Below are 17,150 nucleotides of genomic sequence, written 5' to 3' on the forward strand. Positions count from 1 at the left end.
AAGAAGATTGCTTTTTTTTTTTAGTAGTTTGTTAAAAATGCAAATTCGGTTATTTTTTAATGAATACAGAGTTTCAGTTTTGCAAGATGAAAAGATTTGGGAGGTGGATAGTAGTGCACAACATTGTAAATATACGTAAAGCACTGAACTGTACACTTAAAAATGGTTAAGATGGTAAATTTTATGTGTATTTTACCTGCCCCCCACCCCCACCCCGAAACCAATGCCTTTTTTTTTTTTTGGCCATGTTGGGTCTTCATTGCTGCATGCAGGCTTTCTCTAGTTGCGGCGAGCGGGGGCTACTCTTCCTTGTGGTGGGCATGCTTCTCATTGCGGTGGCTTATCTTGTTGCAGAGCACGGGCTCTAGGCACACGGGCTTTAGTAGTTGTGGCATGTGGGCCCTAGAGTGCGTGGGCTTCAGAAGTTGTGGCACGTGGGCTCGGTAGTTGCGGCATGTGGGCTCTAGAGCACAGGTTCAGTAGTTGTGGCGCACAGGCTTAGTTGCTACGTGGCATGTGGAATCTTCCCAGACCAGGGATTGAACCCGTGTCCCCTGCATTGGCGGGCGGATTCTTAACCATTGTGCCACCAGGAAGTCCCACCAGTGCTTTTTAAAAATAATTTTTATTGCTTTTTTGAAATATTTAATCCTTGGTTTTGATCCTCAGAATTGATCCACATCCATCAGTCAGTCAGGAGTGAGGAAGGGGGTACATGAGACTTTTTTGTGCCAGAGGCTGTTAGACATTTGAACATAACAAAATCTTCTTTAATCCTCGTAGCAACTGTGAAAGGTAGGGTTTTATTATCCCTCCTAAAAAAACACCCCTCAGAGAGGTCAACTAACTTGTTTAATACAGATTTGTAGTTACGAAGTGGCAAAACCAGGATAGGAATGGCATACCTCATAAGGGCAGGTACTTTAGTGATGGATGTTCATTCCTAAGGATACCTTAGAGTCATGGAATTTCAAACTGGGAAGGGAATTTAGAGGTTGTTGAATTCAGCATCTCACCTAATTGAATACTCACCCATAAATGAAACTCAGACAGCTTTGCTTATGCTCATGTTGAAGCATTTGTACCTCCCTGCCCACAAAGATTTGCTTTGACTCCCTAGCTGAAATTTAACATTGAAAAGCATATGCACATAAACCAGACTCATCCAACAATAACCTGCATTTATAATAATGTATTACCAAAAAGTCAATTATCTATAGGTTTTTCTATCTTACAGGAAATTTCAAGAGCAGGAATGTCCTCCTTCACCAGAACCAACACGGAAAGAAAAAGACAAGAAAGGCTGCCACTGTGTCATTTTCTAAGAATCCCTTGAATTTTAGCTACCAACTGCCAGGAAAAGCCCTCATCTTCTCCTTCTCTCCTTACAGTTTACATCATGTTGGTACCTTTCTAGCCTTAGATAAATGATCACCGTGGTAGCCTTAGACCAAGAAGCTGGCTAATCCTTTCCATGAAGCTGATCCAATGGTCAGTCAAGACAGATTTAAAGGAAACACTAAGGCTGCTTCAAAGATTATCTGATTCCTTTAAAATGGATATCTATATACACAGACACATTCTTTTTTTAAGGGCTTACTTTTAATAGGGATGGATCAGTTTTGGAACCTAAGCTGTTTGCCAAGCTGAAGTCATAGGTTGTGAAATAACTTTTAACTTCTGGAATCATATTGCCTACTGTTACTCTAAATAGAAACATAGGGAGTTTTAAAAAAATGTGAATTTTTGCCTATCTCTAAAAATTTTGATGTCAACTTTAGTTAACCTTAAATACACTGAATTGAATCCACAAAAGTGAGACATCTCAGACCTTTACTGATGCTATAGCCTTTTGTTTTCCAGTGGCCAAAATACCAAAATGCCTACTGTATTTATAGGTTAAAAACTGCGTGTAAAGCCTTTACTATTATTCCTAAAGATAATATTCTGTGTGGCCAAATAATTGGACTCATTCTGGACTTAGGCATTTTAGTGTTCTTGGTTTTTTAATTTAACTCTTTTCACAGCCATGTTGAGAGTAAAAATAAATAATTTCTGTCTGTCTTCCTTTTCAAGTATTTCTGGATAAGGGATTCAAAAAAACTAAAACTGTTTTTGTTTGTAATATAAAATATGGAATTGATCTTTCCAGGGTCAGAGATGATTAATGTTTTGCTATATACTTTTATACATTATTTTCTTATCAAACTAGTTAACAAGTATTTTTATATGTTTGTAAGCAAATATGCTTTCACAGCATACCTTGTGTATATGTAAAGATAAGTATTTAATTCTCACTTCACTTTTAGCTGACAAAGGAAAAAAAGTGAAAACTACAGAAACTGTGGTAGAACCTTACATGCTGTTCTGGTCCTGGTTGTACCCACCTTTGGCCAGTCACATAGCTACTCAAGAAACCTTCCCAATAGAGTACAACAGGATGAGAATCTGAAATCACTTCCGATATCCCCTACTAGATATTGACTGCTATATCAAGTAGTAAATGGTAAAACTTTTAATTGACAATTAGTATAACTGTGGGTGACTTCTGATTTTGTTTTTAATTCTGTGGATTGTGTTTAAACAATTCAAAAGTATGTTCCTGATTTTGAGATACTAAGTGGTATTGCACAGTTGTCACTTTATTGAATGTGTACAACAGTTCCATGAAGATTATAAAGCATACCCTTGTATAGCTTCAGGTGCTAGAATTAAAATCGATCTGTTATCACAAGATGATGCTTGATGACTTGTTATTTTGGTGGTTTATTGAAGGAATGAGTGTTGGAGGAAACTTATTTTCATAGCTCTATGCCTTTTCCTGAGGATTTGAATCTAAGATCAATACTGGATATTTAGTAGGTGAACTTGAAGTGAAATGGCTTGGTGTTTTTAGTGATTTCCTGAATATTTTCTTAAGTCATTGTTTCTTTAACTTTTTCTATGAAGTGCTCCTGACAGAGATTTCTCACTGTAGAGGGGAGAGGAGGGTGAATACATACACATATACTCTCTCTGAGTATGATGCCTAAAACAGCTGAAGCAAAGCACACAAATTTATTTGAATGTTAATTAAAATTACTGCCCAGGAAGATACCACATTTATCCCCTGGCTTTTGGTGCTATAGCACTATCTTGTATCCTTGTTAGTACTTTCAGTTGGGGAAGTTTTTTTTATTTATCGTTGGTAACTTCAGATAATAAGAGATAGTCTATACAACATTCATATTTAGTGGGAAACCTTTTATTTTGTTCTGAGTAGATGATTTATAACAAAGCAGCCTAAAAGTTAAATTTTGTTATCTCAGTTTACTTTTTTTCTCTCTATGCTTTACTTTGGATAATTTTTATTCCTGCATCTTCAAGTTCCCTAACGTTTTCTTCTGCAGTTATTCAATCTGCTGTTAATCCCATCCAGTGAATTTTTCATTTCAGACCTGACGTTTTTTCCTCCTGTAGAAGTCCTGGTTTTTAAAAAATATATCTTCTGTTTCTTTCCTCATTATGTTCATGTATTTCTCTTATCCAGCCCCTCTCAATTGAGTTCCCAGAGAATTGGGTCTAATGCCTTATCTGTTGTATGTAGTGAATTAACTTCTGTGCATCTGGAATGGTTCTAGCTGTGTACCATCCTTGGGAGAATTGAGAAAATAATCCCTCAAATAACTTTTTGTACTGCTTAATTCTCTCGCAGAACCCTGGTTGAGAAAGGCTGCTTTGAATATTTGAACATGGTTACAATAGCTGTTTAACATCCTTGTCTGCTGATCATGTCTGTAAGTTTTGGATCTATTTCTATTGACTGATTTTTCTCTAGTTATGGTCTCATTTTCCTGCTCGTTCACATGTCTAGTAAGTTTTTATTGATATTAGATGCTGGACATTGTGTATTTTATGTTGTTGGGTGCCTAGATTTTGTTGCCTTCATCTAAAGATTCTTGGGCTTTGTTCTGGTAGTCAGTTAATTTATTTGTAGTTGTTTGATCCTTTCAAGGCTTGTTTTTTAAGCTTCATGCAGACTCAAGTAGCTTTTTTCCCAGGATAGTTTAGCTCCACTACTAAGGTGTGGCCTTTTTGGGGTCTCTGCTGAATGCCCTGTGTAATCACTGAGGACTCCAGTTTGGCTCATGGGAACTCAGACAATTCCCAGCCTCATATGAGCTCTGGGGAAACCATTCTATTCGCAGCTCCTGTGTCATTCGTTTCACCCTATACATGCATATGTTAATATTTAGCAAAGCCTCGTTGACCCTCTGCATATTTTTGGAGCTCTTTCTCTGTTTGGCTCTCTCTCCTCCAGAACTTTGTCCTGCAGCTTTCAGCTGCTGCAAACTCCCTGATCTCCAGTGTCTGTCTTTTTAGCTCAGGGAAACATTTGTGACCTGCTTGGAATCCCCTATCCCCTCTGCAATCTGGAATGTGTCTCTAGGCAGAGAGCCAGGACAGTCTTAAGGTTTAGTTTATTTGTTTTTCTTCCATCAGGGATTGTGGTCCTGTGCTGCCTGGTGTATAATGTTTGAAAACAGTTGTTTCACATATTTACTCTAGTTTTCTGATTGTCTGAGGTAGGAGGATAAAATGTGGTTCATGCTACTCCACAACCGGAAGCTGAGGTCGTTCGCATTTGATTTCCATCATATAATCAGAGGTACCTTGTAGCCATCAATCTATGACTTGAAATCTTTTCTCACAGAGAATGGCCAGTCTTGTGACACGAATAGTCCTTGTCTGTGTGGCCATTGTGTTTTCCTCTCTAGCTTGGGGGCCAGCAAACTTTTTCTCTAAAGGGCCGGTTCGTAAATAGCACCTTGGGCTTTGCAGGCCATGTGGTTTTTGTCCCAGCCCCTTAGCTCTACCATTGTAGTGCCAAAGCAGCCATGAACAATGTATAAATGAAAGAATGTGGCTGTGTTCCAATGAAACCTTATTTGTGGACACTGAAGTTGGTATTTCATATAATTTTCTTTCTTCTTCCTTTTTTTTAAAAATTATTTATTTGGCCGCACCAGGTCTTAGTTGCGGCATGCAGGATCTTCCTTGCAGCACGTAGGATCTTTCAGTTGGGGCCCACGGGCCCACACGATTGCACACGCGATCTTTTAGTCGCGGCCTGCAGGATCTAGCTCCCTGACCAAGGTTTGAACCTGGGCCCCCAGCATTAGGAGCACGGAGTCTTAGCCACTGGACCACCAGGGAAGTCGCCATGTCATTTTCGTGTGTCATGAAATATTAATCTTTCGAATTCTTTTCAAAACTTCATTTAAAATTGTAAAGATAATTCTGTACAAAAACAGATGGCAGACTGGGTATGATCTGTGGGCCGTGGTTTGCCAGTCCTGCTCTTTAGCACATTTAGCATTTGAAATTACACTCCCAACTTCAGACTCTCTTATGAATGTGGAAATTCTTTCAAGCAGGATTTCCTGAATTAACAGTCATGAATTTCTGTCCTAGGAATTTTCTCCCTATATTGTTTGTTTAGGGCTTTACAGTGTTTCAGAGTTGAACATTATGCCCTGTTGACACACCTCTTACACTGATGATTCTCTAAATTTGGGACTTCAGAGTTTTGTTTTATATATATATACTTTATCCTTTGACTATTAAAATTCAGTGTAACAGGGCTTCCTTGGTGGCGCACTGGTTCAGAGTCCGCCTGCCAATGCAGGGGACACGGGTTCGTGCCCCGGTCCAGGAAGATCCCACATGCCGCGGAGCGGCTAGGCCCGTGAGCCATGGCCGCTGAGCCTGCGCGTCCGGAGCCTGGGCTCCGCAACGGGAGAGGTCACGACAGTGAGAGGCCCACGTACCGCAAAAAAAAAAAAAAGATTCAGTGTAACAAAGTTGTATATACTTAAGGTCTAACTTGTTTCTCCTCTAACTGTTCGTCACCACTTGGTTTAATTTCTTTCTTTCCCATTCCTATACATAGTGATGCCATTGAACAGGTAACTGGCAGGTAAATGGGAGATGATGATAAAGTGATCACTTTTCAATATCATTCAAACACTTAAAGGTACTTAACCAGTGACTGCTTATAAAGTTTCAAAGTACTTTTTAGAAAAAAGGCATTTTAATTTTTTTTTAATTTTATTGGAGTATAGTTGATTTACAATGTTGTGTTAGTTTCAGATGTACAGCAAAGTGATTCAGTTACACATACATTTATTCTTTTTTAGATTCTTTTCTCATATAGGTTATCACAGAATACTGAGTAGAGTTCCCTGTGCTATACAGTAGGTCCTTGTTGGTTATCCATCTTACATATATCTTACATAGTGTGTATATGTTCATCCCGAGCTCCTGATTTGTATCTCCCCACCAAGTTTCCCCTTTGGTAGTCATAAGTTTATTCTTGATACCTGTAAGTCTGTTTCTGTTTTATAAGTAAGTTCATTTGTATCATTTTTAAAAAATGAGATTCCACATATGAGTGATATCATATGATATTTGTCTTTCTCTGTCTGAATTACTTCTCTTAGCATGATAATCTCTAAGTCTATCCATGTTGCTGCAAACGGCATGATTTCATTCTTTTTTATGCCTGAATAATATTCCATTGTACATATGTACCACATCTTCTTTATCCATTACTCTGTCAATGGACATATAGGTTGCTTCCGTGTCTTGGCTTGTAAAATAGTGCTGCAGTGAACATTGGGGTGCATGTATCTTTTCGGATTATGGTTTTCTCTGCGTATATGCCCAGGAGTGGGATTGCTGGATCATATGGTAGTTCTGTTTTTAGTTTTTTAAGGAACCTCCATAGTGTTCTCCATAGTGGTTGTACCAATTTACATTCCCACCAGCAGTATAGGAGGGTTCCCTTTTCTCCACATCCTCTCCAGCATTTATTGTTTGTAGACTTTTTGATGATGGCCATTCTGACTGGTGTGAGGTGATACCTCATTGTAGTGTTGATTTGCATTTCTCTAATAATTAGTGATGTTGAGCATCTTTTCATGTGCTTTTGGCCATCTGTATGTCTTCTTTGGAGAAATGTCTACTTAGATCTTCTGCCCATTTCTTGATTGGGTTGTTTGTGTATTTTTTGACTTGGAGCAGGATGAGCTGTCTGTATATTTTGGAGATTAATCCCTTGTCGGTTGCTTCATTTGCAGATATTTTCAACTCATTCTGTGGGTTGTCTTTTCATTTTGTTTATGGTTTCCTTTGCTTTTAAGTCTAATTAGGTCCCATTTGTTTATTTTTGTTTTTATTTTCATTACTCTAGGAGGTGGGTCAAAAAAGATGTTGCTGCGATTTATGTCAGAGTGTTCTGCATATGTTTTCCTCCAAGAGTTTTATATTTTTATAGTGTCTGACCTTACATTTAGGTCTTTGATCCATTTTGAGTTTATTTTTGTGTTTGGTGTCAGGGAGTGTTCTAATTTCATTCTTTCACATGTAGCTGTCCAGTTTTCCCAGCACCACTTATTGAAGAGACTGTCTTTTCTCCATTGTATATTCTTGTCTCCTTTGTCGTAGATTAATTGACCATACATGTGTGGATTTATTCCTGGGCTTTCTATCCTGTTCCATTGATCTAATATATTTCTGTTTTTGTGCCACTACCATACTATTCTGATGACTGTAGATTTGTAGTATAGTCTGAAGTCAGGGAGCCTAATTCCTCCAGCTCCGTTTTTCTTTCTCAAGATTGTTTTAGCTATTTGGAGTTTTTTGTGTCTCCATATAAATTTAAAAATTTCTTCATTCTAGTTCTGTGGAAAATACCATTGTAATTTGATAGGGATTGCATTGAATCTGTAGATCGCCTTGGGTAGTATAGTAATTTTGACAATATTGATTCTACCAATCCAAGAACATGGTGTATCTTTCCATATGTTTGTGTCATCTTCGATTTCTTTCACCAGCGTTTTACAGTTTTCAGAGTGCAGGTCTTTTGTCTCCTTAGGTAGGTTTATTCCTGGGTATTTTATTCTTTTTGATGCAGTGGTAGATGGGATTGTTTCCTTAATTTGTCCTTCTTATCTTTTGTTGTTAGTGTATCGGAAGATGCAACAGATTTCTGTGTATTAATTTTGTATCCTGAAACTTTACTGAAATCGATGAGCTCTAGTAGTTTTCTGGTAGCATCTTTAGATTTTCTATGGGTAGTATCATGTCATCTGCAAACAGTGACTGCTTTACTTGTTCTCCAATTTGGATTCTTTTTATTTCTTCTCTGATTGCCATGGCTAGAACTTCCAAAACTGTGTTGAATAGAAGTGGTGACAATGGACATCCTTGCCTTGTTCCTGATCTTAGAGGGAATGCTTTCAGCTTTTCATCGTTGAGAATGGTGTTAGCTTTGGGTTTGTCATATACGGTCTTTATTATGTTAAGGTAGGTTCCCTCTGTGCCCACTTTCTGGAGAGTTTTTTCATAAATGAGTGTTGAATTTTGTCAAAAGCTTTTCCTGCATCTATTGAGATGACCATATGGTTTTTATTCTTCAGTTTGTTAATGTGGTGTATCACACTGATTGATTTGCGGATATGGAAGAATCCTTGCATCCCTGGGATAAATCCCACTTGATCTTAGTGTATGATCCTTTTAATGTATTGTTGGATTTGGTTTGCTAATATTTTGGTCAGTATTTTTATGTCTGTGTTCATCAGTGATATTGGCCTGTACTTTTCTTTTTTTGTGGTATCTTTTGTTGTGGTATCAGGGTAATGGTGGCCTCATAGAATGAGTTCAGAAGTGGTCCTTCCTCTGCAGTTTTTGAAAGAGTTTCAGAAGGATAAGTGTTAACCCTTCTCTAAATGTTTGATAGAATTCACCTGTGAAGCCATCTGGTCCTGGACTTTTGTTTGTTGGGAGTTTTTATTTTTAATTAATTAATTATTTTTTGGCTGTGTTGGGTTTTCACTGCTGTGCGCGGGCTTTCTCTAGTTGCGGCGAGTGGGGACTACTCTTCATTGTGGTGTGTGGCCTTCTCATTGTGGTGGCTTCTGTTGTTGTGGAGCATGGGCTCTAGGCACGTGGGCTTCAGTAGTTGCAGCACGTGGGCTCAGTAGTTGCAGCTTGTGGGCTCTAGAGTGCAGGCTCAGCTGTTCTGCAGCATGTGAGATCTTCCCGGACCAGGGCTCAAACCTGTGTCCCCTGCATTGGCAGGCAGATTCTTAACCACTGAGCCACCAGGGAAGTCCCTCTTGGGAGTTTTTTAATCACGGTTTCAGTTTCAGTATTATGATTGGTCTGTTCATATATTCTTCCTGGTTCAGTCTTGGGAGATTGTTCCTTTCTAAGAAATTGTCCATTTCTTCTAACTTGTCCATTTTATTGGCATAGAGTTGTTTGCAGTAGTCTCTTATGATGTTTTGTGTTTCTGTGGTGTCAGTTGTAACTTTTCCTTTTTCATTTCTAACTTTATTGATTTGAGTCCTCTCCCTTTTTTTCTTGATGAGTCTGGCTGAAGGTTTATCTATTTTGTTTATCTTCTCAAAGAACCAGCTTTTAGTTTCATTGATCTTTGCTATTGTTCTCTTCATCTTTATTTCATTTGTTTCTGCTCTGATCTTTATGATTTCTTTCCTTTCAAAACTTTGGGTTTTGCTTGTTCCTTTCTCTAGTTACTTTAGGTATAGGGTTAGGTTGTTTATTTGAAGTTTCTCTTGTTTCCTGAGGTAAGATTGTATTTCTATAAACTTCCTTCTTAGAACTGCTTTTCCTGTGTCCCATAGGTTTTGGATCGTTGTGATTTTTCTCTGGTATTTTGTGATATCTTCTTTGATTTCTTCAGTGATCCACTGACTGTTTAGTAACATTGTGTAGCCTCCATGTGTTTGTGTTTCTTACAGCTTTTTTCCTGTAGTTGACTTCTGATCTCATAGCATTGTGGTCAGAAAAGATACTTGATGTGATTTCAATTTTCTTAAATTTATTGAGGCTTGATTTGTGGCCCACGATGTAATCTGACTTGGAGAATGTTCCATGTGCTCTTGAGAAGAAAGTGGATTCTGCTGTTTTTGGATGGAATGTTCTATAAATATAAATTAAGTCCATTCAGTCTAATGTATCTTTTAAGACCTGTGTTTCCTTATTGATTTTCTGTCTGGATGATCTGTCCATTGATGAAAGTGGGGTGTTAAAGTCACCCACTATTATTGTGTTACTGTTGATTTCTCCTTTTATGGCTGTCAGCATTTGCCTTATATATTGAGGTGCTCCTGTGTTGGGTGCATATGTATTTACAATTGTCATATCTTATTCTTGGCTTGATCCCAGGATCTTTATGTATTGTTCTTTTTTGTCTGTTGCAACATTCTTTATTTTAAAGTCTATTTTGTCTGATAATGAGTATTGCCACTCCAGCTTTCTTTTGATTTACATTTGCATAGACACCTTTTTCCCATCCCCTCACTTTCAGTCTGTATGTGTCCCTTGATCTGAAGTGGGTCTCTTGTAGACAGCATATATATGGGTTTGGTTTTGTATCCATTCAGCCAGTCTGTGTGTTTTGGTTGGAGCATTTAATCCATTTACATTAAAGATAATTATCGATATGAAGGTTCTTTTTGCCATTTTGTTAATTGTTTTGGATTTGTTTTGGAAGTCTTTTTCTTCTCCTCTGTTTTTGTGATTTGGTGTCTGTCTTCAGTGATGTGTTTAGATTGCTTTTTCTTTTTTGTGTGTGTATTTAACATAGATTTTTGGTTTGTGGTTCCCTTGAGGTTTTGATATAGCAGTCTATACATAAACAAGACTGTTTCAAGTTGCTGATCTCTTCATTTCAAACGCATTTCCAATATCCTGCATTGGTACTCTCCTCACGATTGCTGGTTTTGAAACTATATTTGTGTGTGGATGATTTCCTACCTTTACTTTATATTTGCCTTTACCAGTGAGCTTTCTCATTCATAATATTCTTGACTCTAGTTTTGGCTTTTTATTTTCCGCCTAGAGAAGTTCCTTTAGTATTTGTTGTAATGCTGGTTTGGTGGTGCTGAATGCTCTTAGCTTTTGCTTGTCTGCAAAACTTTTGATTCTCCATCGAATCTGAATCAGAGTCTTGCTGGATAGAGGATTGTTGGTTGTAGTTTCTTCCCTTTCATCACTTTAATCGTTCACTCCCTTCTGGCTTGTAGAGTTTCTGCTGAAAAATCAGCTGATAACCTTATGGGGGTTCCCTTGTATGTTATTTGTTGCTTTTCCCTTGTTGATTTTAATACTTTTTTCTTTGTCTTTAATTTTTGTCAATTTGATTAATATGTGTCTTGGCATGTTCCTCCTTGGGTTTATCTTGTGTGGAACTCTCTGCACTTCCTGGACTTGAGTGAGTGATTCCTTTCTTATGTTAGGGAAGTTTTCGACTCTAATCTCTTCAAATATTTTCTCAGGCCCCCCCCCTCTCTTTTCTGGGACCCCTATAATGCGAATGTTGGTGTGTTTAATGCTGTCCTAAAGGTCTCTGAGACTGTCCTCATTTCTTTTCATTCTTTTTTCCTTATTCTTTTCTGTGGAAATGATTTACACCATTCTGTCTTTCAGCTCACTTATTTTCTGCCTCAGTTACTCTGCTATTGACTCCTTCTAGTGTATTTTTGATTCCAGTTATTGTATTGTTCATCTCTGTTAGTTCTTTAAATCTTCTAGCTCTTTGATAAACACTGCTTGTAATTTCTCAGCCTGTGCCTCCATTCTTTTTCCAAGATCTTGGATCATCTTTACTATCATTACTGTAAATTATTTTTCAGGTAGGTTGCCTGTCTCCACCTCATTTAGTTGTTCTTGTGAGTTTTTATGTTGTTCCTTCGTCTGGAATATATTTCTCTGTCGTCTCATTTTGTCTGAGTTTCTTTGTTTGTGGTCTCCTTTCCGCTGGCTGGAGGATCATAGCTCCTCTTGCTTCTGGTGTCTGCCCTTTGGTGGGTGAGGTTGGTCTAGGGGCTTGTGCAGGCTTCCTGGTGGGAGGGACTGCTGCCTGTGGGCAGAGCTGTGTTAAGGGATGTGTTTATAGGTAGCTGTGAGCTCAGTGTGGCATTAGGCACCCTGTCTGCTGATGGGTGGGGCTGTGTTCCTATCCTGTTGGTTGTTTGGCCTGAGATCTTGCAGCACTGGAACCTGAGTAGGGCCAGGTCTTGATGCCAAAATGGCAACCTTCAGGAGCGCTCACACCTATCAGTATTCTCTGGGGCTTCTGCCACTGGTGTCCTTGCCCCCCGCAGTGAGCCACAGTGGATCCCTGCCTCCCCAGGATACCCTCCAAGACTCGTAAGTAGGTCCAGCGTCGGCTTCTATGGAGTTACTGCTTTGTGCTGGGTCCCAGTGTACGTGAAACCTTGTGTGTGCCCTCCAAGAGTGGAGTCTGTGTTTCCCCCAGTCCTGTGGGCCTCCTGCACTCAAGTCCTGCCTGGGCTTCAAAGCTAAATGCCTTGGGAATTCCTCCTCCTGATGCCAGACCCTTAGGCTGGGGAGCCTGATGTGGGGCTCAGGACTCTCACTCTTGTGGGAGAATCTCTGTGATATGATTATTTTCCAGTTTGTGGGTCGCCCATCCAGCAGGCATGGGATTTGATTATGTCATGAAAGTGCCCCTCCTGCTGTGGCTTCTAAAAGCATTTTAATTTGAACAGATTTCTTTGTGTAAGGCTTTATTGGGTGTTCTGGGGAATGGATAGATTTCCTTCCTACAAATTACTCAGTGTCTAGTGGAGGAAGATGCAGAGTGACAAAAACAAATGCCGAGAGGGTAGAGTTAAGGCAGAGTTTGAGGAGTGTACAGAAAGTTCTCAGGTCCAGCAGAAGTGATACTTTATATTCCTCCTAGAAAATCTGAGGGAGCTTTGCTTCTTAATTAGAAGTGATGTTTTCGCTGGAGCTTGACAGATTGGTAGGCTTTGAGGTGGGAAGAGAGGAGAAGAGTGAGGTGTGGAATGGCTGGGGAAAAGCCTGGGCAGAAGCACAGAGCTGGCAGCATGCAGGGTGTATTCTGGGATTGGAACCTTAATCTAAAAGGATTTTAATGCAGTGGGGAAAAAATTACAGAGTAGACTGGGCTTGGGTTGTGGAGGGCTTTAAATATGACAGCCCTTCTGTATATAATGGGAACCTGCCAAGGTTTCTGAACAGGGAGTGCCCAAATTCAGTCTAGTGTAGTACGCATGATGGACAGGTATGGAGTTAAGGAGGGGTGGTTAGATGAGAGGTTATTGGAATTATGGAGTCTGTTCTCTTTCCATTTGTTCTGCTACTTTTGTCTAACCCCTCTGTCTCACACCCACGTTATTGCAGTAGTCTGTGAAGTAGTCTTTATTTCCACTTTGCCCCCACAAAGCCGTTCCTTCAGTAGTCAAAGGGATCTTTTTTAGACCATAAATTAAATGTTACACTGCTGCTTAAAATCTGTCATCATCTCAATGCACTTGGACTAACATCTGAATCCCTCCCCATAGTGTACAAGGAAACCTTCTGCAGGATGTGTCATCTTCCTGCCTCTCACATTCAAGCTGACTTGCTCTCTCACACCCTAGCACTGGCGGAGTATTTTCCAAGTCACTTGCTTCCCTTGACTGTTGCCATTAGCTGTTTCACCCTTTTGCTCCTGGCTTAGGTGCCACCTCAGAGAGCCCTCTTTGACCACCCCATTCTAATTCCACACTGCCCTGTATTTACTTCATGACACTTACCCACCTGTGATTATTTTGTCTGTCTTGTCTGACCTGTACCTTAATATCATAAGCTCTGTGAGGGCAGAACTGTGTCTTTTGGGTTTACTGCTTTACCCACTTTGCCTGGCGTGTGCAGAAAACCATTTGATGAATGGATAAGGAGCACAGGCAACCTTCTGGTGATAGAAATAAAATATATGGTGATTGTGGCAGTTACATACAGCGTTAGTCCAGAAGGCACTGGGGAATGGGGACTGGAGCATGAAAGAAGAGGCGGGGGGTAAAAATGCAGATTTGGAATTGATCTATTTTGAGCTAATGATTGAGGAGGTGGGAGTGGATTGAGATAGAAGGTGTGTTTGAGAGGTCCAGGGTAACACTTTTGGGGAGAATGAACACTTAGGAAATTAAAAGATGAAAAGGCAGGAAAAAGCCAAGAGAAGCAGCCCATAATTGGAAAGACCCAGGAGACTGTTGTCAAGGAAGCTGAGGGGTGGTAAAGAGCTTTGAGTGCTGTGCAAGGACTGGGGGGTAAGGGGCAGCAGTGCAGGTTTAGAGGTTGCTGATGAGTTCGAGAGATTTGTTTTGGTCAGTCTGCTTGGGGGACCAGATCATAGTGGGTTGTGGTGTGATTGGAGGAAAAGGAAGTGGGGGAAGTAAGTTTGGGTTACTACTCATAGAAATTCTGTGGCAAAGTCAGAGGGTGATGGGGCAGTTGAATTGCTTGATAGGGTAGGATGTTAGAGGCATAAGAAGAAGAGCCAGTGCAGGGCACTCGGTCATAGACACGTAGGTATGCGAGTCTGGAAGCAGCTATTACTGTTTAGGTACAGAAGCATTTGAGAGATTCAGAAGCTTGTGGTTCGCAGGCTTTCTGACTGGTGTGGCGTCGTGCAGTGCCGCTCGGACTGAGGTAAAGGGCCCGTTTCAAAAATGTTTAACCTTCACCATCGTGGAATGATACAATTTCCTAATGTAATACAAAACATGAACTGTTAGAAAAATAATCATACTCTCGGATATTGTGGCAATATCAAATTACTATAAAAGTTTCTGAATGCTTTTAATTTCTGTCTCTCATTGTAGGATGGTAACGAACAGTTTGTGGATGCTCCCAGGCTGCGGTCTCTCTTTCAGTAGCACTAATGTAGTAGGTGAGGGAGCAGGAGATCCAGGTGTTTTTCTTGAGTGGCCCACCTGAGTTCTTAGATGGGCTAGTGAGTTCCAGGTTAAGATCACCCAGTAGGAGTCACATGCTAACACTAGCAAAAAGTAGAGACTCTACTTTTATAAACTCCAAGTGGAGTAAACAAGTCAGTAGCCTTGAATAAGATGTTGGCCCCTTTCCCTTCTAATACTTAAAATTACTTGAAGTAAAAGAAAACTGTATAAACACATAACAGTTAAACTATGAGGATTATTACCTTGAATAGGAGTACTGTTAAAATACGAGAACTTTTACCAATCAGTTCTAAAGCCAGGAAGTAGTTAAAACACACATTCTGAGTTTTATGAAGAATTCAGAGCAATATGAGAAAGTGATAATGATAGATAATGAATGCTATCTTCCGTTACGACATTACGTCGAGTGAAAAGTCTGGAATCGCGTTTTGCTCTGATGATGGCTGGGTAGAAGTACTGCATGTGTATTTTATTGGTCAGGACACTTAGAGTCATAAGTGATAGAAATGCAGCTCAAGCCAGCTTTAGCACAAAGTGGGCATTTCTCGGTTTATGAGGAAGCAGGGGACTGGCGGGGTAAAACACATTCAGTGAAACTACTGCCAGGTTACCATCAGAACTCACTCTCAGGATGGGAACTGGCTAATTGTGGAGGTGGGGGAGAGAAACCCTTCAGTGTAAGAAAGCTTGTGACCAAGCCTGAGGCCAGAAAAGGTAAAACAACAGCAGTGGTTTGAAGCCAGGCTACCCGTGCTTAACCGCTGTACAACTCCTTCCTCGGCCCGACAGAGCGTACTGACAGTATTTCTAAAGCAGGGATGCCATCATTTAAATTTGACATTTTAGTACAGACCTTTTGCTCACAGATTTCAAAAGATTTAAATTGGAAAATTGTCTTCATGCTCACTAGCATTCAGCTGCTGTTTATAGTTTGTTACGGTATCTCACTCTTTTTCAAAAGGGACTATTTTCATTCATTCTCCCTGCTTTGGGCAATATGAAAACAAAATGAATTGTCTGTTATGAAAATTAATAGCACCAAAGAGTGCAATATCTTGTCTTCCGTGACTCTGTGTTGTAATTAGAGATTAAACATTTATATTTAGTCTTATTTGGACAATACTGTCCATTTCTTTAGGATATAAATATTTAACTCGGGGGAAAAAGGACTGCACAGTCCTAGTAGAGTTTAATATTTAACTCCTTTAAACTGAAACATGGGCTGTTAGGTCACAGAAGTAATTTGACATTGCGAATTTTTGTCTTGCCGTTTTAGCCATGGACTTGACCTGGACTAAGTTTCTGGAGAATTGTTGTCATGTGAGAATGTGTACGTATCCTTACTTCCTGGACGAAGTACACAGACCTTGACTATGCCTAAAACACGTTTCATACACAAAGTTCAAATTAAAAAAAGCACAAAATTGTTTAAATTTTTTCAGTTCTGGGTCTGAAGAAGCCCAGGCTTTATTCTTATTTGCTACAACAGATTTCCTTCAAATCATGCATTGGCAAGGTGACAGGTGAGTGACCCCATGTGTGGTGGGGAATATATCGCTGAACTTATTTTCATCTTAAAAATGTGGATGTAAATTGGAGTCCAAGTGGTTTGGCATTGATGAAAAAAATATACACAAAAATTATAGTTCTTTATATGGCAATTTTAAACTGGGTGTCTTATGATCTGTTTACTATCTCAGGTATCTCAAGTCCAAACAAATTTCATTTTTGTAGTAAAAAGTCTTTATTTCCAAAATGATTGGTTAGCCGGAGAAACTATAAACCACCTAACACAAGACTTTGGTAAGAAAGATCTGATGTTTCTTAAAAATTCCCCCTTGCAAACAAAAAAAGAGTTAACACTTATGTAACAAGAAACATGTTACCCATTCTCAGCCATTAACCAGGTGCCTGGTTTTAAGTCTCCAAAATTTGGATTAAAAATGGGACCAAATAAGAACATGAGATACTAGGGTGGCTTGTCCTTAGAGTTACTTAGGAATTGCCATTATATGGAACTTTGATGATTTTCATGGGTTGAGAGGAAGGATGCGTCTGGGTAGCTAAGAGTAGTGTTGCAAAAGCGAGCAGATTCTGTATCAGGACTTTTTTTTGTCCAAGTAGAACTTAAACTTCTTATTTCTTTAAATTTTGTGCTGCTTTGTGGGAGGAGAAAGCAGTTCACTTAAGGATTTAAAAAATAACGTTGGAAACAACTCAAACCTCCAGAGAGCTCAGGAATTGGTAAGAGTGGTCCCTCCAGAATGAGGGTGCAAAAGGCATATCCTTTGCTGACTGTGATTGAAATGGAAACAATTGTTAAAAAGACCCAACCTTCTGAACACTGAA

At 39.5% G+C, this 17,150-nt stretch overlaps 1 protein-coding gene across 2 annotated transcripts in view; it reads left to right on the forward strand.

Moving 5' to 3' along the window:
- Window positions 1–2,734, forward strand: part of RRAS2 (RAS related 2) — a 71,009-nt gene extending 68,275 nt beyond the window's left edge. Inside the window, exon 6 of one of the 2 annotated variants that reach the window (XM_070046140.1) lies at window positions 1,221–2,734. In XM_070046140.1, coding sequence (XP_069902241.1) covers window positions 1,221–1,431 — 211 coding nt within the window. In that variant the 3' untranslated portion in view covers window positions 1,432–2,734. The remainder of the gene's footprint in view (window positions 1–1,220) is intronic. The other variant, XM_030831475.3, reaches the window with a different exon arrangement.
- Window positions 2,735–17,150: the final 14,416 nt, after the last annotated feature.

Source organism: Globicephala melas, chromosome 8 (assembly GCF_963455315.2).
Source record: "Globicephala melas chromosome 8, mGloMel1.2, whole genome shotgun sequence".
Classification (NCBI taxonomy): Eukaryota; Metazoa; Chordata; class Mammalia; order Artiodactyla; family Delphinidae; genus Globicephala; species Globicephala melas.